Source organism: Anticarsia gemmatalis, chromosome 19, assembly GCF_050436995.1.
Source record: "Anticarsia gemmatalis isolate Benzon Research Colony breed Stoneville strain chromosome 19, ilAntGemm2 primary, whole genome shotgun sequence".
In the NCBI taxonomy this organism is placed as follows: domain Eukaryota; kingdom Metazoa; phylum Arthropoda; class Insecta; order Lepidoptera; family Erebidae; genus Anticarsia; species Anticarsia gemmatalis.
Window position 1 is genome coordinate 7632095 of NC_134763.1, and position 23979 is coordinate 7656073.

Below are 23979 nucleotides of genomic sequence, written 5' to 3' on the forward strand. Positions count from 1 at the left end.
ATATTAAGAAAAAATATTTTTAGCTAGGTGCCCAATGGCAGCTGCACCTAATACTATCTACCTAATATTATTATATTCGTTCAGAAACCAATCTATTTACGAAATACGAAGTTTGGAGGGAAAGTTTGACAATCGTTGACACTTGATCAAGACAATAAAATTTCGACATCTTGAAAACACGAGAAATAATATTTTCAAATCTCGTAATTGTTTTTGGTAGTTAGATAGAATTAAATAGTGCATCAATGATAATATCCCATAACAGAAAGACGTGAACATAAGCGTACGGTTTGCAAATAGCACGTTTTGCATAGACTAAGTTGAATTTCGATGTTTCGGTGATAGTGGATTCAATTATTAGTGTTGTGTTAAAAACAATGACTGCTACGGCTTCCGCTGTAACTGCTACTGCCGAGGAAGACTTGGATGAGTGCGGACCACAACTTATCAATAAATTAGAGGTACATAACCATACTAATACTTATGACATGTTTGAACATGATTTTAAAACACCTCTTGGTATTGTTCTAAAAAATTCAATACTATATCTATTACTAATTATCCGGGTAGCTACCTTCATACCTCACAGCACTGTCATTTTTTTTATTACTATTCGTCCCATTTAGTGGCACGATTTCCTAGGGTTTTAAACAGTTTACTATCTGTTAAATCTCATCAAAAACTATCTGTGTACTAGTGATGGGCGTTGAATCAACGAACTCGTTGAATCAACTGTTGATTACTCGTCAACGGCGTTAACGTTAACCGTTTATAAATCAACTAGTTGAATTCCTCAACGAACGAAGTCAACAGAAGTTAAGACGTTTACTACTAGTTGAATCGTTTCATCGTTTGTTAGATTACGAGAAACTAAACGCAACGTTTTGTTATTTTCAACGTAACTTATATTTGGTTACTTTAAAATAAACTTAAGTACATTAATAAACTTTAAAGGTAAATAGACGAACATTAGGATGATCATGACATAATTATTATTTGAAATGAGAATTTATATTGTTTGATTAGTTTGATCAATTGTAATATTTTAGAATAGGATAAAAAAGGAATCATATTAATGATGTCTATTCAAGTCTATTGTCTATAACGTCGAAGCGTTAAAAACGCTAGTGGACTTTCGTTGCCCGTTAACTCGTTGACGAAAATAACTAGTTGATTAACTAGTTGACGAACGAGAATCAACGTTAACGTTTCGTTGACGAAAAAACCTTCAACGACACATCCCTACTGTGTACCAAACGAAACCATATTCTGTGGTTTTTAAAACCTATAAAATGGGGTATAGGGGACAGTCTTTTATTTAAACAAACTTGATTAAGTATTTTAGTAATGGGAAATAATGAAACTTGATATTTTACCTCTTTAATTTTTTCCTTAGGGCAATGGAATTACATCTGGAGACATTAAAAAGTTGGAAGAAGCTGGTTACCACACTGTTGAGTCAGTGGCATATGCTCCGAAAAAATGGCTGATCACTATCAAAGGCATATCTGAAGCCAAAGCAGATAAGATCTTAGCTGAAGCATCAAAGTTGGTGCCTATGGGCTTCACAACTGCTACAGAATTTCATCAAAAAAGGTAGCTATTTATTGACACTGGAAATTTCATTTGTGAAGAGTTTTTTTAAAGAAACTTAGGTATGGTTGTCACATAAATTCATCAGTCTACTAAAATGTTTTAAGTATTCTCAGTGAAATAGTATTTTCAATCATGTATTGTCTTGAAAGTATGCATTTCATGGTTAATTTTATGTATTTTTTCAAGACAGATGTTAAATTGTTAGGTAAAACTTACTAGCTAAGTATTATAATTCGAAACTTGAATCAAGTTATAAAATAAAATGTGTTGTCATTGATAACATGTCTGGACTGTGGTAGGTAAGTAACAAAGGATTATGTACTTGGACTATGGAGAATTAAAAGGTCTGTGTCAGCTATCATTATTCTTAACAATAAGTCCGATAAAACTGCTTTCATTCATTTCTTATAAAGATATAGGTCTTACCCACGAGAAACTATCTCATGTCCTCTCTTAAATCTTAAACTGTCATTGTATAAAATTTTATTCAAATCTGATCAGCATACTTTGTACTAAAGATTGTAGATTCTGTTTTCTACTCACTTAAAGCAATGTATTAAAAAGATCTTTGTTTGATTCCAGATCTGAGATAATTCAGTTGACAACTGGCTCTAAAGAGTTGGACAGACTATTGGGTGGTGGAATAGAGACAGGCTCCATTACGGAAATATTTGGGGAGTTCAGGACTGGCAAGACACAACTGTGTCATACTCTGGCTGTTACATGTCAGGTAAGATAGTTATAGACTGTTTATTTTAGGCAATGTTACTAGTGATGAGCTTTGTGGCAGAAGAAATAACTATGTAGCTATAATAGTAATTATCTGAAAATAAGAGGTTCCAGAAAGGATGCGAAATCAGTGATACCAACCCCAGATGGCTTTTCAAGGGGGAGCTGTAACAGGTCCAAAGACAACTAATAATTATCAAAATATGTTCGTTTTGTTCTTTCATTGTAAAGGAGGTGGAGTCAACTAAAAATTAGTCATGAAGATTCATGTAGTAATATCATATGTATAGGATAGATGAATTCAACAGTATCAGGTCCAAATTCAAACACTTAAAATCTATTCAGTAGCTGAAATCACTCCGTACTGGCCTTACCATTATTATAGTTAATTACTATTGATTGATTGTCTTTTGCTGTTCACACACACACTCTACTACTACTAGCCTAGAATATTATTTTAATTCTCTTTATATTTCTTAGTTGCCGATAGAGCAGTCAGGCGGCGAGGGTAAATGCATGTACATCGACACAGAAGGGACATTCCGTCCGGAGCGCTTGCTCGCCGTGGCACAGCGTTACGGCATGGACGGGGCCGCGGTATTAGACAATGTCGCCTACGCAAGAGCTTACAACACCGATCATCAGACGCAGTTGCTAGTCCAGGCGTGCGCTATGATGGCTGAGTCCAGGTAACTCATAGTTGAAATCATAACTTTTAAACTCTCGCGTTGCATGTTTAATGTATAATAGGATACGGGAATTAACGCGAACACGCATTTTAACAAATGCCTAACGTTTCGGCGCAGGTTGCACTCGCCGTGGTCTCAGGCCGCCTGCGACCATAGTTGAAATTATGAAACTGTTCAGGACTGAGAGGTTTGGAGGGGTTAAGGGAAGGCCTTTGCTCAGCAGTGGGATACAACAGAAGGCTGTAATAAAAATTAATGAAATATAAAAGAAAAAAAAATATCACAGATTTTATGACGAAAAAAAATAATTTATTTAAAAAAAATGCCTATCACGTAAAGTCGCGGTTATGTGCTGCTTTATTCATATAGAAAAAAATATAATGTTTTAAAGCCTATGAATAGAAAATCTGTTGACTAGCAATTTTTTTATTAACCTGCTTTATACTTTCAGATATTCTCTGATAATAGTGGACAGTGCAACAGCCTTATACAGAACTGACTACTCAGGTCGTGGGGAGCTCAACTCAAGACAACTGCATCTCGGTAGATTTATGAGAATGCTGCTCAGATTGGCTGACGAGGTATGTTTCGATTTTAATACATTTCTACACAAAAAATACAAACAAAGTTACAAAATACCCAATAAATCCCAAATCCAATATCTGTTTCGTACGGAAATCGAACCCATGATTTCCGCGCGGTGATAGCAATCATCGTGACTACATGAACCTTGAAAATCATAAAAAAACTTGATAATCACTAATTAAACTTGTTTAAGTGATCACTCTCTCATCCTAAATATAGTTTTGAACACGTCATTATTTCCCCGTTTTTGTAATATTTTTCGTTGCTACTCCGCTCGTAATGGCCGTAGCGTGATGTTATAGCTTAAAGCCTTCCTCGATTAATGATCTATTCAACACAAAAATAATTATTCAATTCGAACCAGTAGTTCCTGAGATTAGCGCGTTCAAACAAACAAACTCTTCAGCTTTATAATCTTTATATATATATATAATTCTTCTGTAGGTGTGTATGTCACTGAACTTCTTTTAAACGACGGGACCGATTTTGATGAAATTTTTTGTGTGTGTTCAAGGGGGATCTGAGAATGGTTTAGATTCACAATTTTGTCCGCTAGACAATGTATAAATATTTTTTTTATTTAATTTTTAATTTATTAGACAGGACAACGTCTGTCGGGTCCGCTAGTATTAGTATAGATTTTAACTATTTATTCTTTGTCAACAGTTCGGCGTAGCTGTAATAATAACCAACCAAGTGGTAGCCCAAGTGGACTCAGTGGGCGTATTCAATGCGGACACAAAGAAGCCCATTGGAGGACACATCATAGCTCACGCGTCTACCACTAGACTTTACTTGAGGAAGGGTCGCGGGGACAACAGAGTGTGCAAGATATACGACAGCCCTTGTTTACCGGAGACCGAAGCTATGTTCGCTATCAGTACTGAAGGAATCACTGATGCTAAGGAATAGGGTTTGAATAGATATTTAAACGAAATTCGATTTTTCCTGCCCATATGGAAAGTACGAAAAAATGGCATTAACTTCACACTGGGATTTACATAAACGGCTCTAGTTACGCTCGGAGTGTGGTAATCGGTTCAAACTCAATTGATACAAAAACATCATAACTTTTAAACTCTCACGTTGCATGTTTAAGATGGTACAAAAACATGTTTGTTTCACAGCCTTTAGAATTATAACTTTTAAACTTTAGTTTAATGTATAATAGAATACGGGAATTAACGCGAAATTAACATTTCGGCGCAGGTTGTTAGAATCCCTTGTTAATGATTTGAATGACCAGTGATTGGCAGTGATTAATACTTTAGTACTAAAAGACTAGTATACTCCATTGGTTGAGTAACCAACATCACAGGGCCTTGTAAATAATTGTATAAAAATACTGGTTTCTTTGGACATACTAGCATTACAGATTTACTTATTTGATGGCAGAAAATATTGTTCAACATGAATTGAAAAATAATACTATTAATACTTTTACGCTTTTTTCAATTTGCATGCGTCACTTAATTCTTTCTCTCATCTCATTGTATATACAGTAATCATTTATGTTATGGATAATAAATAAAACAATTTTAAATAGTATAATGCGTTTATTTTCTCAATGGCATACAACAATTTATATGTATTGCAAGTACCAACAGCAGTATATAATAACTTTAAATTTTATATAACGTGCTCGTTTCGAACTATTGAAAACTGAATCGTAACAAAATATATTTAAATGCGATTTTCGTAAACCAGCTTACGTTACTTTAGTCTAATGTATATGATATTGTTTATAGCAAAATGTTTATAAGGCGGATATCTACATGTTCTGATTTCCTTTGAAAAATGTTATCCAAATAAAAAAACCATTATTTTTATTACATAATTTGAAACGAAAAAATAATGTATTTTCTCCTTAATGGCATCACAGAGTTTCAAAGAAGTGTTTAGTCTCGTGTACGCTTAAATAAGGGTCAAGCGTACACGCTTAGATATTACGTGCACGTGTACTCAACAAACGTACATTACTAAGATAATTATTATCGTTTAAGAAAATCAGAACATAAACAATCATATTTCAAGCTGGTTTTTAATTTGATATACTTGTTTATATTATGTAATCGTTACAGCTATGTACATTAATGTACAATTTTATATGTATCACTCGTGTGGGCACGTACTTATTGCTTTGGAGAAATATTAACGTCTAAACCATGAAAAACAGTCCAGTATAAAGGATGAGTTATGAATATTAATATTCATTATGCCCCCACCTTACCTCAGGGACTATTATCTTTTCTAAAACGCATTTCTTAAGGACATGCAAAGTCCCGATCCTGTACTTGGTCAGCGTGGTGGACTTTGTTGGCTTAACCACTGCCTTAATTCAGGTGGAGACCCTTGCGCAGCAGTGCCGCACAATGGAGAACTTAAAAAAACTTGTAGCACTACTGAGAAAAAAAAATACTGTTTTCCATGGCATAGCCGTACAATGTATATTGCAATAACTGTACTACTTCTATGCACTTACAAAAATAATCGTTTATAGCTAAGAAAACTTTAGCACGCAATTATATCTAATAATCTGTATCATAAGACCTTTTAATACTACTTACTATAGGAATCAAATTTAAATGGAAGATGTCGGTTTTAACATAAAATGCATACATCTGATAAAATAAACGTCAATATTTAAATAATTTAACTTAAAAAACATTCTTATTGAAATAAAATTTAAAAATTGGTCATGCAATGTGTAAATTATTTTATAATTGCTCTTTAATATTTAATGTCGATTTAATAACTGTACTAAATTCATTTTAATTTCACTTAAAATTATTTAAGAAAACTTTCTCACGAAACTTTCAGTACTATAATTATTGCTCTTTAAATCAAAAGTTTTAATTTAAAGGGCCATATTTTTAAAGATGTGAGATTAAAATGAGTTTAGTAAGTATGAAAATAATCGACTAAGTTCCTAACGTTGCGCCACTGACTAGTCGACGATATCCTTACGACTACAACACTATACCCGCGTATTATTACTACAAGATCACACATTTTTTATATAAATATTACCTACAGACATATCGATATCTCCTAGGTATATAATCGTAGTCAAAAATGTGTCTCATACATTACAAAACACATGAAAAACGAAGCTATTTTGTGGCTTACGATTATATAAGTATGAGGCATCGATATTATTACAAATTCTTTGTCATCTCTAATGAATACTTATCCAAACAATATTTTTTAAATAGTCATTTTATAAATATAAAATTCAATAATCGTAAGTACATAATGAAGTTTTAACGAAAACATTTGAATGAAATTGAAAACATTTTCACATCGGAAGAATTTTAGGAGCGTATTATTTTTGCTAGTGTTGCTATAGCAACTCAAGATTCAAAATTACCAGCCTAAAAAACTCCTGATGTGAAACACAAATAGACCAATTAGATGATCAATCAATTATTGATCAGCATTATTATAAGCTGCATACATAACTATGATAAATAAGTGAATAACCAACATTGACGTATCTTGTTCGATCCCTACCTGGTAACTTACTCGTCAAAACTAGACAACGCGCACTTAAATAAAAACTAAAACCAAAGTACATACCCCCAGCACTACGACAATAAATAAAAATAAATAATTAAAAAACTAACATTATTTTATGAGGCACAGGCAACACCAATACCATCTAACTTTTATAACAAATCGATTAAGATCAACAAAAATCGATTTTATAAGGCTTGCTAGAAACATATTCGGTTCGGCTTTAATCGGTTTAGACAGGCGGCAAACCGAATATGTGTAGATGAACCCGATCGGCACAAGCCGAACAAGTGAGTCGAGTCGGTTTTGTTGTTTGATAAATATTGCCGAACCGAATACGTGTGTAGCAAGCCTAACCTCATTAGTGTTTAATAAGTACCATAAATTACCTGGATTTCTATAATAATTTCCATTATATCTATATTGGTGTTATTTTTGTCTAACAACTATTATTTTGTATGTATTATGCAGGAAACATTTTGACTATCAAGCTCAAATGACTACCCAACTTTATATTGATTACTTGAATGATTGGTTTATCACTAGAATCCAGATACCCCTTTAAGGCAAATTAAGGCCTGCATCACTAAACTTACAATGAATTTTCTACTAAGGTACTGTTTTACCAGCGAGACATTTTAAATTGTCTTTTTATACCGTTTTTGCATTGATAATATCAACAGTTACTCATTATCGACGTTGGTTTTCTTGACGTTTCGGCACCAACTACACAATCAGTCGAAAATTTGTATTACCTCGATGAGTAGAAACGTATGTGAAGTAATGAGGCAGGCCTTGCTCTAACTAAACATAAGAAAACAGTAGCGCGATTATCTACCACTATCAGCTACCGACAACCGGCTAGCTACCGGCAAATTCCGCATGAAGAATTGATCAGCGCCTCTAGCGGGCGTTGTAAGAACTATTTTTGCAGTACATTTTAAATGTCAATTTTTTACTTGGTAGTATCGACTGTAGAAAATCGCGCTACAGTTGTGTATGTATCACGTACTCATAGCTTGGGCTCGACGGGGGCGGGGGAGGAAGGCGCGGGGGTGGCGTGCGGCGACAACCCCCCCTCACGGTCCAGTCGCTCGTGTTCTGATGCCACTAGTGCACGGAGCTCGTCCTGAGGAAACAATTATCCTTTTAAAATATGTTTTTTTTAACAACTCCCGCACTAAGAATGCTCGTGTCGCGGGGACATTTTAAACATAAACAACGGATACAAAGAACAACCAGACCCGAAACAACCATTTGTGGATCGCACAAATAATTGTTCCGTATGGGATCGAACCCAATGGTGTGGCGACCTTAACCACTGCGCCATCGAGCAACTTTGATTTAGTTCCGGGCTTTCCTATCTCCAAGTAAAATATCAACAAATCAGTTAAACGATTAAGCTGTGGAAGAACAATATGGATAACAGGGCAGTGAAGGTTTCTTTTTCTAATTTTAATAAAAATATTTTCTCGGTATTAACGGTCCGCTTAATAGTAATAGGCTCGCCACTCTATTACATAGGACTAACATTGCCTCGGGTATAACAGACGTGGCGTATTTTGTATGGATTATACTTACTCCCCATCCAAGCCTATCAGCCAGGTCCTGACACCCGTCATCACAGTCGCCGAGGCGCGCCACGTCCCGCACGGAGTCCTCGTCCAGCTGCAGGCCTCCACCCATCATGCCCCACATCAGGAGAGGACATCTCACGCCTGCCTTCTCACGGTTTATGAGCAGGCGTGGACACCATTCTGGTACCCTGGCGAAGACATAAACAATTATAAGGCAAGGTTTTAAACTATTAGATAGCACATAGATAGATTTTTGACAGTTCTTTGCGTACTTTTACTGTCATTTCATTTAGCAGATAGGTTTGGTGGGATCTGGTAGTTGACACCTAATAAACTGAAACTGGGCCTTAGTCTACACAAGCAGATTCATGTTTTCGTTTTTAATTTAATATCAGAATATTGCTAATCACTTATTTTACATCACTGTGCTTGAAGTTTTACTGCAGATTGCATAGTGAATGGGACTGAGTTGGGTTGCAACTATGGTAAAACATTGTATTATTTTGAGCCATATACAACATGCCATGTTTTTTTTGTTTGTTACATAATTATTTAGCCCGAAACCTACCCATATGTTGAAGGAAATAAGCCATTAAAGTGGCATGTTGTATACTGTATGTAAACCCACTTACATATCAATCAGAGAGGCAAATGGTTGTACTTCAAGTGAGGAACCCATGATGATGAGCATGTCACACTTCTGGAAATCTTCCTGAAGGCACCGGTGGAACCTTTCAGGTAGACTCTCACCAAAGAACACTATGTCTGGCTTCACCACTCCAGGGCATTCAGTGCAAATAGGAATCTGGTCTGAGAATATACGCTCTGGAAACAAAAACGCGGGTTATGTAAGGTTGAGAAGTCCTAGGACCATTATCATCACTTACAAAATTTTACTTTACTTTGTAGTACATGTAATTCTGAGTAATAGACAAAGTAGGTTTAATTTTTATATTCTTCACCTTCCAACCTTTATCAAGGCTCTCTAGTGAGTTGCAGACTATAGTACAGTTATTTAATTATAAACATGTTCGTTTAGGACGAAAATAGCAATTAATATTGTAAAACAAAAATTAAGTAAACAGGGGGATTGTATATGTTAAAACTTACCCTTAACAAATTCAAGGGGGTATTCCTTGCGGCAGTCTATACAGTGTGACGTGTAGAATGTTCCGTGAGCCTCTACTAGCTTCTCTTCAGGAATGCCGGCGCATCGTTCTAGAGTGTCAATGTTCTGTGTGTAGTGACGATACAGTAATCCTGCAATACGAGCACACATAAGTGTTAATAAACTAAATAGTTTATACCCCTGGTTCTACCCAGGACAATTTAATGTTATTGACATATTTTGATGAAAAAAATAAAAAAAAACACATGTTCAAATGTTGTCACATTGTAATTTTTTTTCTAATAAGAAAGAGATCTACATATATTTTTAATATTGATTAAGTTCAACCAGATCAGGAGCATGCTACATACTAGAATTCTCTTCAATTAAGCCTTTCTCTCATAAGGGTAGACAGCAATGAAAAGAACTCCAGTCAGTACAAACCTTACAAACTGCCCTTGATTCATTCACACTTCTTTTCATATGTTAAGTGATTATTGAAAATTACCTTTCTCATTTAAAAGTCTTATGAAATAATGTGACACAGTAGGTTTGAAGCTCCCCGGATACAGTTCTTTGGCCAACATGAAAAATGGTTTAGGGTTTTGTCTGAAGAAGTTAATTTCAAATATTGCTTGTGGTTCAGGCAGATCATATTTCTGTAAATTGTGGTATAGGCCAGTCTCTGGACTACGGAAATCTGGAATTCCTGCAGCTGAAATATAAAGAAGACATAAAAGTTGGTAATATTTTCAATTTTAAGTAAAAAGGAGTTGACAATGAGGTCTTGGGTTCAATTCTCAACAATGTAGTATTAGTCTTATCTAATTTATATTAATTAACAACTATTTGCTTAAATGTGAGTGTTAAAAGACACATGCCAGGTGTCCAGGTGTGTAATTTCTCTTATTATTTAATAAATAATTACTTTTATATAGAATCCATCTAACATCGGAAAAAGATGAGGCCTAGGTTTAAATACTTATCAAAACATAAGGCCATACAAAGACATTAGATTTGTTAACACATCTAAAAAAGGATGCTTACACAAAATGATTTCATAACAACATTTTTATCATGTTTTATTTTTATCATCATTGTTTATCAATTTAATAATATCAACAGATACTCAAGGACATATTTGTGGTACATTATATTATAAATTCTATGAATAAGCCATAGAGTGATAAGTTTCCATTAATAGGAGGGAATTGACCTTGCTTGTGCACACAATGACATATTAATTTTCCGCTGTAAACAAAGTTTAAAACATATGTTATTGTTTGTGGTCAATTTAATGGCGGCCATTTAAATAGCAAGGCCTTATTTTAATGATTTTTTGATGACTTTTGTTTTGTTACTATGTTGGTTTTTACTATTTTTTATTAGTGTGGTTTTCGTAAGCAACTTATAAAATCTTTTGCAATTTTACTTTTAGGAATTTTATATTTGTTGATTAATGATGTTAGTAATCAAATGAGTTATCAATATAATAAAAACATCACAATTTTTTTTCATGCAAAATCAAAATCATGTTTACGATTTGATAATCTTGGTTATTTTAAATAAAAATTGTAAATCAAAAATAATTAAAACAAATAACACAGGCATTACTGAAAAGAAAACATGTAAACAAACACATTTAGACAGAATTTTATTGTTCTAAATTCTAATTATTTATCAAATACATAGACTGAAAGAACTCAAAATAAGTTTTCAATTACTTACATGTTGAAATACCAGCGCCGGCCAGCGTAATAATATTTTTACAACGGTCGCTTTTAATCCATTTTACTATGCCATCCAAATTAACCTCCTCCAAAACACTGGACTCATAAAATCCCAGTTTTTGAGCAAAATATCGACGAATAGTATCCACATCCAAGTCTCGGATCCGAGCACCTAAACTATCTACAGGATTTGGCGGGACGCTCGGCGCAACACTCGGTGCGACACTCGGCGCTGGCTTATCCACAGGTTCATCACCTAAAATCATGCCAAAATATTTAAAATATTCGTATTTAAAAATAGCAATTGCTTCTGATTAGAATTATAACTCACCATCACTCTTCCCAGGGGGTGAATTAGCCGACATTCTACGTAAATAAACTAAATTGCGACTCGGACCCTTTGTCCACCTTTTTTGCCACGGACACTTTGACAAACAGAAAAGGCGCATTTTGGAATAACGTTATACCAAAATGAAAAGAGATTGGATATGTATGTACGTAGTTATTTTTAAAACTGTACTTTGCCCGATGTGCATTTATAGAAAAACTATTTTTGGTTAGAAATACGAGAGTTAATTGAACATTTATACAAATAATATGTGCATTATTTTCCAATTAAAAATATATAAATTGCTCTATATCTGCTTAGCAAGTATGCCTATTTCATTACTGGCTTTGTAAACACTAACAATAATGTCATGTGGTGAGTTTCAGGGTGGCCACTAGTAAAAAATAGTTAACTTTAGTAGTTTTGAAAACGACGGTGGGAACAATTATGCCCTCACATTTTAACTGCTTGCAAATAAAAATGTAATAAGACTATAAAGAACAATAAAATTAGACAAGTTTAATTATGTTACATGAGTGGTAAGTTTTTTGCTTTACAATTATAATACATAGGTACATAATTAAAATCAATGATTTATTTTCGATTATACTTTCTGAAATTAATGTAAATAGCTCTCATGAATCGAATGGTTGCATAGTAAAGTACTTCAACATGGGTAAAGTACCCAATGCCCATCATCATGCCCGCAAAACCACCAATGTTGCCTGAAAAGTTTAAAATTTTTGTTAGAAAAGATAGTTAGAAAAAAAAGCAAAAACACATACCGGCCATACGTTTACTCACTCAATATCTCATACCAATAGGACACCACATCAAGCCGATGCAAGGTACCTACAGCAGTAGGGTGGTAAATGCTTAGGACGCATTTATCGGTAAGATTGACCCCGTCACTGAAAAGTAAAAGTATAGTTTCAAACCTGTAGACATTCCTTCAATGGAAATAACGACAATGACGGTATACTGACAGAAAATTGTGTTCAAATCTGTTAGGCATCTGAGGTTTCAGAGATACTTTATAGTTTCTTATAAAATGTTGCGTTAGTTCACAGTCTGGAAGACAATCGGGACAGACTAGAGAATCAGCTAGTTCTGCCTCTAGGCCCTCTGTGTGTTCAGCGTCTCGTGGAAATATGTATAGCAGTTTTTCTGAAATGGAAAATGTGTTTTTACTCAAAAAATAAGTATTCCTGGAAGAAAGTAATGAAATTAGATGAGCAACACCGGTGAAAACTACCATAGAATAATTACTGCTGAAAAGTACCTAGTAGCGCAAGTTGATTTCATGATTTAAGAGATAATTTACAACTGTACCTAATATAACAACGTTTTGACACCAAGGTTTGATAGAAAAGTGTAACAAAAACAACAATACGGTGTCTATGACTTGGTGGTTTAGGTTACCACGATCTGACTGTTGCGCGCGAGTGTCCTGGGTTCGATGCCCACTCACATAAGTATTTTTGTGATCCATAAATAGTGGTATCGGATCTGGTTGTTTGTGTTTTGTGTCTTAAAGAAAAACACCGTTGTTTCATCGACATTGGGTTGTTTATGTCTTAAAAAAAACTTCGTTGTTTTATACAAATGCTTTAAAACATTACCTTTATACTTATTAAGGCATCTCAAGTGACTCGGCGTGCAGATTTCAGTGTCCTTGTAGATAGAACTGGGATAGAAATAAGGTACACAGTTACATAGAGAGTGGACCGTTTGTATCCGACATCGGATCAGACATGAACTGTACGAGTACTTGTTGCCAAATATCTCCTTCAATTCGTTTCGAAATAAACATTTTCTCTGAAAGAAAAACATAAGCATTTAAGTTTGATATAGTGATATTTTCATGGTTATTCTCGAAGTTTGTACCTATTAGTTTTATCTATTCTATTCTGTATACAGTTTCTGTTCAAGTAATTGTTATTATTCTTTGCTATTACCTGTATTGGGTACTCTAGCTGAATTAGTCATCAATTCATCCATTCAGAATCATAATAATATATCGGTCTAGTACTATTTGTTATCATCTTCTGCCAATTTATTGAAACACGAGGGAAAATTTCCTACTTTTATGGATCAGGTAGTAAACTATGGAAGTTTTTTAATAACTGCCTCTAGCGTACTTTCAAAGCCAAGAGCCCTACATAATTTTGAAATACCAAACGAATCTAAAGCCGATTGGGGACGACATTGAGTGTCGCGATTATAAGGCTGAAACTGAAACTTTTTCTGGAGGTACTAACCGTTTCGTAAGAGTATTTCCTGACTTCGGCCGTGGCGTATTGTTTTATAGAATTTATTTGCAGGAACACGGCTTGATCAGACTGTGCTATGCGGTATAAGATTCTACCGCCACTCAGGTCTGGGAACTTTCGCGGGTCGTAGATCATTACCTGAAGTAAAAGATTATTTTATTTGATGTTTCAGTGCCTATTTAATTAGAGTAACAAATTAAATATGGTGTGAATTATGAGGACCTTTGTCCGACCTATATTGTGAGATTTGACGATAGCTGTTGAGTAGTGGCCAAAATTTTAATTACGGTGTACATAAGGTTCAGGAATTTGTTACTTACGAACCAATAAGTATCTTCAAATCGTTGTTTTTGACCCAGCTGATATTTAGCTGTGCCTTTGTTTATTTAAGCATAAAAGTCCTAGCGATCAATGATACCTGTGTGTGTTTTTTTTAAATAAACAATATTGATATTTTTGGCCAGACAACAAATAGGCCATCGTCCAAACCTGCAATCCACTTCTGCCTCCCAAACGGTAAGAGTAGTCAGATCTCAACGGGTCCACGACCACCATCAGACCATTGTTGGCTCCCGGCACCACTTGCTTCTTCACCGGAGCTATAATTCCAGTGGGGCTGATGACATAGCATGCATGACAATTAATGGATGTCACGGAACATATATAAGTACTAGCTGACCCGCGCAACTTCGCTTGCGTTACATAAGCATTAAGAATTTTCCCCGTTTTTGTAACATTTTTCACTGGTACTCTGCTCCTATTGGTAGTAGCGTGATGATATATAGCCTATAACCTTCCTCGATAAATGGACTATCTAACACTGAAATAATTTTTCAAATCGGACCAGTAGTTCCTGAGATTAGCGCGTTCAAACAAACAAACAAACTCTTCAGCTTTATAATATTAGTATAGATTAGTATAGATATTAGTATAGATTAGTATAGATGTGTACTGAATGTTTTTTTTTCTTCTCTTCACATGTTCACGGGGTTTTTCCTTACCCCTTTTTTAAGTCAGTCAAATCCGAAGGTAGTTAATTTCCTCCTGAAGGGAGTAAATTCCACGCGGGAGAAGCTACGGGCGGAAAGCTAGTACGATATAAAACACCCACCTATCAGCTGAGTTCAGGTCGAGCACATAATTGAAGGCACAGCAATGTCCTAAACCAGTTCTCCGGGTCTTGAAGATTGTGGAGCAGTTCACCTCCTCGCCCGCCCATCTGCATTTCAGCATCATCTTCGTACAGTTTGGTGCTAGCTGAAGAATAAATTGAAAAAACGTTGTAAACTTAAAATGACCATAAACTTACAGAAAACATAATAATATGTAAATGTTGTTGATTTTAATTAAAGTCTGTATCAAACACTTTAGTCTTGTAATGTATCTGCCGTTTTTCTCCGCGGATATCGAATGATAAGGATTAAACAATGGAAAATTGTAGCACGATTTTTTAAACTTGATAATACCGAGTGACGAGATGATAAAGACTAGAGTTTAGCCACAGACGGTAGACTGAACTATCTTTTTGACTGCTGCTGTGGCGTAGTAGTTTAGATCGCTACGCTGCTACCATTGCGTGCGGAGGAGTAAGGTTCCATTATAAAAGCTAGAATTTTAAAGGCAAGGAAAGCAATTTAGGTAAAATTAGATGTTAATTACGCACGGCTCCCATCAAGTGGTTGATATTATAGTTCTGCAGCGGACGAGGGTCTGTGGCCTTCATGGCATGCTCCTCCTCGTACCGGTAGTCTATCAATCTGCCCATGTTCTCGTAGAACTTCTCCAGGTATGATGACGTCAAGTTTCTTAGGTTCAGGTGGCGTAGTCTACAAGATCAAGGGATGAGATGAAATAAAGTTTTTTTCAAATGTCTAGTCAATTTGGTCAGTTACCCTAAAACTACCCACTCGAGTGATATGATAGAGAATGCCATTGGCATTAAGTCCGCCATTATACAACTTTTGTATATGAAGTTAATAAATAAATAAATAAATAAATAAATATGCGAATATATTGGCCTAATGTTAAGGTTTGTATTCGAGTACACAGATTGGGCCCATTCTCAATTTAATACGTGCTTTTCCGACACCACTAGCCGTTAACAAGAATACATCACAGCTACGGGCTCCGAGATTTGAAGCCCTGCAATTTCCAAATCCGTAATGACTGCAGGAAATCAGTAATAATTAAGAAAGTCACTGAGATTTCTGCGCATGAATTGACTGCGTCATCGATACCGTCCTTCGAAAGCTTGCTTATATTATACACATATGATTTATACGTAGTGTATTTATTTCGTACTTATCGATCTGTGATTTTCAACTTACGTTTTCTTAGCGTATTCTATAGTGGCTTTGCGACTGATCCTGTTGATATTACACAAGGCCACTGCAGGGAAGTCTATGTCCTTGATGGGGTAGGTGGAGGACTCGCTGGTGACAATGAACGGCCTCGTCAGCGTCGTCACCCACGTGGAGCGCAGGAAGATGCAGATGTTCGAGAACGCGAGGCAGAATATACCTACCCAGAATAATCTGTGGATAGAATTTTCTGTATTACTGTAGTGTTTAAATTAAATAAGACTGGCCGTAGGTGAAAATAATTATGTATGTATTATACAAGCTCAAAAAATATAAATCCTATGCCTTCAATAAATGTAAGTATAAAAAAAATTTTAGGCATGCATCACTATGTTTTTCTTTATTGTTAGAGCAAATGATAATTATTTTATTTTATAATACATTTTTGGAAAACTTACAGCTAACACATTAATGCATAAGTATAAATAGTAGACGACGGCCAATTACAAGTTTTCATTTATGATAAAAATTATTTATGATACACACATAACTCCGATAGGTAAAAAATAAATAAGGGGTATGTACCTTACTAAAAGACAAGAGTTCTTATCCCGTATCTGTTTAACAGACCCAATGGAGCAATTTTCCAAAAATTCCTTGATAGTTTCCACAAGACTTTTCCGTACAATCATTTCTATCGTTAGATAGTTCATTTTTTTAAATTTATCCCTCCTGTATTTGTGCCACCATGGGGTGTTAGGTTTCATGGTGAGTGTTTCCGTGGTTAGAAAGCGAATGTGACACTCATAGCCTGTATTTATAGAATAACAGGTTGAAAACTAGTGATGTGACAGCGAATAAAATATAACGATTAGTATAATGTTTTCAACTAGATAGGTTTAAGGAATAAAGCGCATTTTTATGATAGTCTAAACTGGAATTAGAAAAACATAATAGTCCTCAATTCCCGAAAATTCCACCCGAGATCATCAATCACTACTGCAGGAGTTTCATTATAAAAAATACTAAGGCTGCCTCTTTCAGCTCATTCTCACTGGCCGGTTCATTGGTCTTTGAAATTTGTATTAGAATATCTCTCAATAATAACTCACAGTTTGGTAACGTGCTTAGTATACGGTAGTAGGCTCGCCCTATTACATGGGAATGACATAGTAATGGCTAAATAAACGTGGTTGTATTTCATACACCTCTGCCTACCCCTTCGTGTAACAGGCGCATTTTTATGTACCTATGTTAAAAAATAACGATAATAAAAACTGCTTTTCTATAGTTATTAAACATAGTCGCAGCACTATTGCATGTTGCCGCGACATTTAATTAAATATTTTAATACGAAGCTAATTACTTGGTTTGAAATCTATTTATCTGACATTCAAATCATTGTTTAGTTTGTTAATTGTTTTTATAAATAGTTGCTAGTTTGGCTGATGAAATGATTCCGTGACTTGCGTGAATTTTGTCTCATGATTTTTTTATTACGATGCAGCAGTGCTGGGGCGATTACGTGCGGACGTTCGATACTATCGATTGAATTGACAACGTATGGAGAGATAGTATCGAAATAAATAAAAAAACACATTGTATTTTTCTACTTATTTTTTCCCTTGGTTTTACTCTGTGCAACATGCTATTTTTTGCAAACTAGCGGCCCGGCCCGACTTCGTCCGAGTAGATAGTACAATTTCATCCCTTTGATTCTAATCTTGTGAGTATTTTGTCCCAACAGATAAAACATATTAAAAAATAATTATGCAATTTAGACTAGTTGTTCATAAGGTTTGCGCATACATACATTTAACAGTAGACTTAATACATTTGCTGTCTACTCTGCATACCTACGTTATCTAGAAGAAAGGTTATCTGACACTTATTTTTATACTTTGAATCTAGCCCAAAGATTTTCAGCGCGGGACTGTGAAATAACTGATGAAGACAGTTTAGTTTCATCCGTATTTTATCACATCAAACTTCTTTTACCTATAGGTAAAAATGTATAAAGCACCCGCTTTTATGTTTATATTGTTAATGCCATGTAATAGGAAGAAAGAATTCGAGATGTTACCTGCGAATATTGGTATATGAAGTCACAAAAACAACATTTTGAAGGACCTCAAAGTGTAAACTTGAACAACAAAACACCTTGTAAAAATCTTGATATGTCACAAATAATAACTGCAGATTTTATTCATGTTTCGTCAATAAATTTGTCAGTAAGTGTATAACTCTTTTTTCCATGTGAAAAACGCCAATATTTGGAATTCTTGTATAAAATGATTGCACTAGGTGCACCATGATATTGTATATTTAAGATCTCATGTTTGGTTCAGACTGGTCAGTAAGAAAGTGTCTATAGTTAATTATTTAATAGGTACTGATGATTTTTAATAAATAAAAACCTAATTTCCGAATAAGTCCGAATGAATTAACAATATGTATAACATTAACCAAAACATTGAACCTCGTTTATAGTACGCAATGTTCCTGGATCTTATATTTAACTATTAATTAGGTCGGTTTTAATGACCCTAAACTCATCTCAATTTTAGGGTTAGATTTCAATTTATCGTTTACAGAATCAATTGTAAAATAAATTAACCTAATAATTATTATTTTCTTCCTGATATTGTTTAGTTTTATACAGAGTCATGGTCACCATAAGTATGACGCCTACATTTTTTGTGCCAAAAGCCTTCTCTTTAGTCTTGTCACCTTAGTTAAAACTGAAATTGTTTAAAAAATTGTATGCCACAAGAAACACCGGCGGTCTTTGACTGATACTCGGCCGGTGCAAAATTGTCGATCACTTTTTACCGATACATCGATTGTTTTCAATGTTAATCATGTGCCGATCTCGTACATTCAATTTATCGACTCGGAAATCCAATAAAAAATCAAAATACGAGATGAACTTTTGTTGCAATATTTTATTTGTTGTAATTTTTTGTGAATATGACAAGTAAGCGCTGTAGGCATAATACGCGGATTCTCAAGAGCTTAAAGTCGTGTGGAGGAATTTAATCGCGGGAGATTTTTTAAATATCAATTTTTTTTTTTTTTTGTATCCTAGCGTGAAGGTGTTCGATTTGGCGAAAGGCCAGTTGTCTTTCTACTATCGACTATTAAGTAGCCAAAGATTAATTATGTATTAAAAACTAATGAGTATTCCTACTCTATTATGGAATGACGACCTCTGTGGTGGTCGCCACGCTACTACCATTGCGTCGTGAACTCGTGGGTTCAATTCCCACCAGCAGCAATTATTTGTACGACCCACAAATAGTGTTTGTTTCGGGTCTGATTGTACTAAGTGTCCGTTTTTTGTATGTATATGAAAGTCCGCGAGACAAGAAAGTAACTTACTTGTATATAGGTAGGTCTACCTAAGTCCTGAAAGTAGAAAATCGCGTCATCAAGCCCATCTTTAATGCGAACACGTCTTAAATACTAAGCGCCAAATATCCTGTGGGCCCAGACCGCCCAGTATTAATTACTACAATCATTCTTACAACTGCACTCGCTATTTATTCTCTGGTTTATTTTCCAGTTCATTTGTAGCGATACTATTAGTAACATGTTTGTGGTTTAATGGTAGCCATTAGTTTAAATCTCAAAAGCGGTGAGGGAGACTACATACATTATTTAATTTCTGACTACGCACGATCTAACATGTTTCACCTTTAACACTAGTTTTGTTCCTAAAAATTATTGAGTAAATACTAAAAGTAATGTATTCCTAGCCGATATACGGCTATGGCGGTCAGTTTCATTGAACCTGGCCATCTGTGCAGGACTTCGTCTAAGTTAAGTGTTGAGTTAGGAAGTTGAGGTCTTAGACCTCCGTGCCTCGGAAAGCACGTAAAGCTGTCGGTCCTGCGCCTGACCTCTCTCTGGTCGTGTCGGTTTAGCCGTCCCACCAGACTATGAGAGTAAAGGAACAGAGAGTGTACCTGTGTATTGTGCACACACTTGGCCACTATAAACAAAGTCCTGCACAGTTGGCTGGTTTCAATGAAACTGGTCGCCGTAGCCGAAATCGGCCAGAACAACATCACATCACTAACCATCAAAATAGTTATCAACCGAGACACTCCATACCTTTAGCTAAATTCTTTAACGGTCTTATTCTTTCAGGCAAGAGATGGTGTGAAACAATAAAAAAATATTTGGTCACATAACTTTGGTTTCTATAAAGCATGTCTGTGATGGATGGAAGACAAAGGAACCATTGACAACGGCTCGACGGATCGGTGGTAGATTATGCAAAATCATAGCCTTATCGACACAATGGTCACTCCCATTTGAATATCGGACACGAGAGGTGATTAACACAGTTGTTGGCATTTCAAATTATCAAATCTAATATCAAATTATTATGAAAAAACTTGTTAACCCGTTGTCCCACTTAGCGGAGTAGATAGTCTGGGACCCCAGTCTAAAAAAATATGTGGGCTCTCTATATCTAAACTACAATACACAAAATAATATTTTGTTAATCAGGGTCACGCCAGTGGACCTTGGCAAAAGTCTCCGCCCGAAATGGGAGAGAGGTAAGGCCTTGGGTCCAAATTCACTAAAACCTAATTTTTAAAAAAATGGTATCATTTGAACACCTATAAGTTCTTATTTTTTGACGTGTGTACCTATGTATAAGTATTTCAACGGAAATCAGGATAAAATAAGAAATTGCAGTGGTCAGTGGTCACTAAGGTCTATACAGTAGCGACTCCCGATCTAAAGAATATGAGAGCTCGTCAATTAGTGTAGGTAAGCAGATATTTATACATTTATAGTTCAACAAATTAGTAGAGAGCCTTGAATGCAACTTTTGCGGGTGATTGTGTTGTAAGAGAAAAAAATATGTAAATGTGTCACAGGGACTTTTACAAACAACGGATAAAAAGTACAACCAGACACGAAACAACTATTAAATTTGTGGGTCGCAGAAATATTGTTTAGTGTGAAAATCGAACCCACGATCTCTCTACAATGGTGGCGTGGTGACTACCCTAAATACTACACCACTGAGGCCGCCTCCCTACTAAGTTGTAGGACTACAATAAACATAACTTTGGACAGTAAGTGGACATATCACCTTACAGTATCGAGTTAAAAAGGTACGTGAGATGCGCATGCACTGACAATATTAAAACATGCAGTGCGATCGTAAAATTTGAATGGCCTCCGCTTTGCATTGTACTACACTTATTTTTTTACTATTCAATTGTGCATATGTAGGTATTTTTACGTTCCTTACGTGGGACGCAATAGGGTACTTGATTAACTGAATTTAATAAATAAATGTAGATTCTTGGGAAAGGACTCGATACAGTTTATTAAACTTATTTTTAACGCTTGGCCTAAGACACTGTACAGACGAAGATAAGGGATTGAAGCACGTAATAGATTTGCATTTTTAACAACTTAATTATCTTTTTTCATATGGAGTTTACCCCGAAACGGGCACATATAAAGGCGTTTCTACTGCTGCATTGATAGACTTAGAAATTTTACCCATGAATATCCTACTGCTGGGCAAGGGTCTCCTCTTGTAATAGATCTAAAGAACTCTCAGGTATGCAAGGTTGCATCATGATGTTCACCGCTGGAACAAGTGATCATTATTTCTAATACACACATAACTTCGAAAAGTGATTGCCTCAGGTTCAAACCGTCAACCACTTGCGTAGGAGGTATCAACTTATTCCACTCGGCTATCACTGCTCAGTAGATCTAGTAACTATAAAAAAAATGACAAATACCACACAGGCGTTAAGTACAATCAAAGTACATAAAATCTACTTGCTAAGTGTACAATGTGCTCATACAAATATAGCGGGAAAACCTCACAAGCCTTACATACTTACGTTCAAATAGTAAAAGCAACAGTCATAATCATGTTTCTCTCTCTCTCTCATCGTATAGTTAGTGGTCAACCTAGTGTCAAAGTTGTTCAAGCCGCCCGAAAGGCCTTTGACGTGACTTAACGACTGTTATCTTAATTGACAACAACCGGGACCGACTTTTTACGTGCCCTCCGAACCACGGAGACGGCCAGTTCAAATACCACTATGCGGTCACCCATCTATAGAATGACCGCGCCAACGTTTGCTTAACCCACAGATCGTTTACCGATTGGTGAGTGCAACTGGCTATGGACGTCTCTTAATAATAATCATGTATGATCTAATTTTATTATGACTTTAGAAAATACATCTACAACAAGGTATCAGTATAAATGATTAGTTTTTAGTCTCATTATGTGTTAAATACATATGTAATTGTGTTGTGATACGTCGTTTATAATGTCATTGTATCTCTACAGTATTTCCTATTGTTTATTACAAGTACACAAAGAAAACTACTTACATGTTTTGTTTCGATGTATAAGATGTGTAAAGAATGTAGAAATTGTCTTCGCTTAGTCACTGCTAACTATCTTAGAATCTCATGCTAGTTGTATATAAATGAATAAAATAAATTTAACCCATTACTGTCCCACTGCTGGGCAAGGGTCTCCTCCCGTAATGAGGGAGGGGTTAGGCCTTGAGTCCACCACGCTGGCCAAGTGCGGGTTGGGGACTTTGCATGCCCTCAATAAATGTATTAAACAAATTATACTTATATTAATTATGTATTTGTTTAGTTGTATAAGCATTTCCTTGAACGATTAACAGAAAATTGTTTGGCCAATCCCTAAATCCTTCATTCCTACAAATTATACAAAACCCCGCCTCACCAACTCACTTCTCATAAACTCGAAATCTACAGAACGGTTTATCAGAAAAATAATAAATCCTATTACTTGGATACCAGTATCCTACAACGATCATTTTTTCTTCGTATGACACTGGTTACCAAACTCTGGTATCATACACGGCCGAAGGGTTTTCACCAATAGATAAAACGAGAAAGGATGTGTTAAGGTTTTGCGTAATATTTTTGCCATTAATTTTTTTTCTTAAATAGTTTGAACACTTTTGTGCTTTCACAACGTCAGCTCAAAAAGTCGGTGTAAAACTCGAGCATTTTGAAGCTTTAACTTATAAATTTACAAACAATTTAACAGCGAGAATTTAAGATTTTCTACGCTATTTCAAATCGCCACCAAGCGGCAGAAATGGCAAACATTCACTGACTCTACCTAAAAAAAAGTTCAACGTCATAAACACACTATCTATAGTATTTCTTTACGTGCTCTCCGAGGTATGGTGGTCGTAGCTGCTTACTCAGATATTCTTGACAGAAGCACTCGAAAAGAAGAAGAATATGAATAACCAGATAACTTATCTACAATATAAAGTTATAACATCAGCCTAGCCTTTCTTCCAACTTTGTTGGAGTCGGCTTCCAGTCTCACCGAATGCAGCAGAATACCAGAGCGACTGCCTATCGCAACTCCTCAACCCAGTTAGGTACCTACCTGGAATATAATACGATACTCTTCGGTAGGACTGGTTGTCACACTTTCAAGATTCTGACTACTCTTAACGCCTGTCAAAGATCTTTAAAATTGACAGCCGGCACAAT

At 35.4% G+C, this 23979-nt stretch overlaps 2 protein-coding genes and 1 pseudogene across 2 annotated transcripts; 1 reads left to right on the forward strand and 2 right to left on the reverse strand.

Moving 5' to 3' along the window:
* Positions 1-111: 111 nt before the first annotated feature.
* spn-A (RAD51 recombinase homolog spn-A) lies at positions 112-5150 on the forward strand. Its single transcript, XM_076126620.1, has 6 exons — positions 112-461; positions 1397-1596; positions 2179-2326; positions 2806-3014; positions 3466-3595; positions 4266-5150. The coding sequence occupies exons 1-6, from the start codon at positions 378-380 to the stop codon at positions 4509-4511; spliced, it is 1017 nt and encodes a 338-aa protein (XP_075982735.1). The 5' UTR covers positions 112-377; the 3' UTR covers positions 4512-5150.
* Positions 5143-12010, reverse strand: LOC142980975 (NAD-dependent protein deacetylase sirtuin-2-like). Its single transcript, XM_076126619.1, has 7 exons — positions 11862-12010; positions 11529-11786; positions 10309-10515; positions 9803-9952; positions 9325-9517; positions 8697-8880; positions 5143-8244 (listed from the first exon to the last, which is right to left on the reverse strand). The coding sequence occupies exons 1-7, from the start codon at positions 11977-11979 to the stop codon at positions 8128-8130; spliced, it is 1227 nt and encodes a 408-aa protein (XP_075982734.1). The 5' UTR covers positions 11980-12010; the 3' UTR covers positions 5143-8127.
* A 178-nt stretch (positions 12011-12188) lies between these two features.
* LOC142981286 (sodium channel protein Nach-like) lies at positions 12189-17198 on the reverse strand (annotated as a pseudogene).
* Positions 17199-23979: the final 6781 nt, after the last annotated feature.

Excerpts from the sequence above, each read along its gene's own strand:
- spn-A (XM_076126620.1), top strand. The coding sequence starts at position 378 with ATGACTGCTACGGCTTCCGCTGTAACTGCTACTGCCGAGGAAGACTTG. Across the intron at positions 462-1,396 it reads AACTTATCAATAAATTAGAG|GGCAATGGAATTACATCTGG; the intron begins GTACATAACCAT and ends TTTTTTCCTTAG. Across the intron at positions 2,327-2,805 it reads CTCTGGCTGTTACATGTCAG|TTGCCGATAGAGCAGTCAGG; the intron begins GTAAGATAGTTA and ends TATATTTCTTAG.
- LOC142980975 (XM_076126619.1), bottom strand. The coding sequence starts at position 11,979 with ATGCGCCTTTTCTGTTTGTCAAAGTGTCCGTGGCAAAAAAGGTGGACA. Across the intron at positions 10,516-11,528 it reads CGGCGCTGGTATTTCAACAT|CTGCAGGAATTCCAGATTTC; the intron begins GTAAGTAATTGA and ends TTTATATTTCAG. Across the intron at positions 8,881-9,324 it reads TTTGCCTCTCTGATTGATAT|GGTACCAGAATGGTGTCCAC; the intron begins GTAAGTGGGTTT and ends TGTCTTCGCCAG.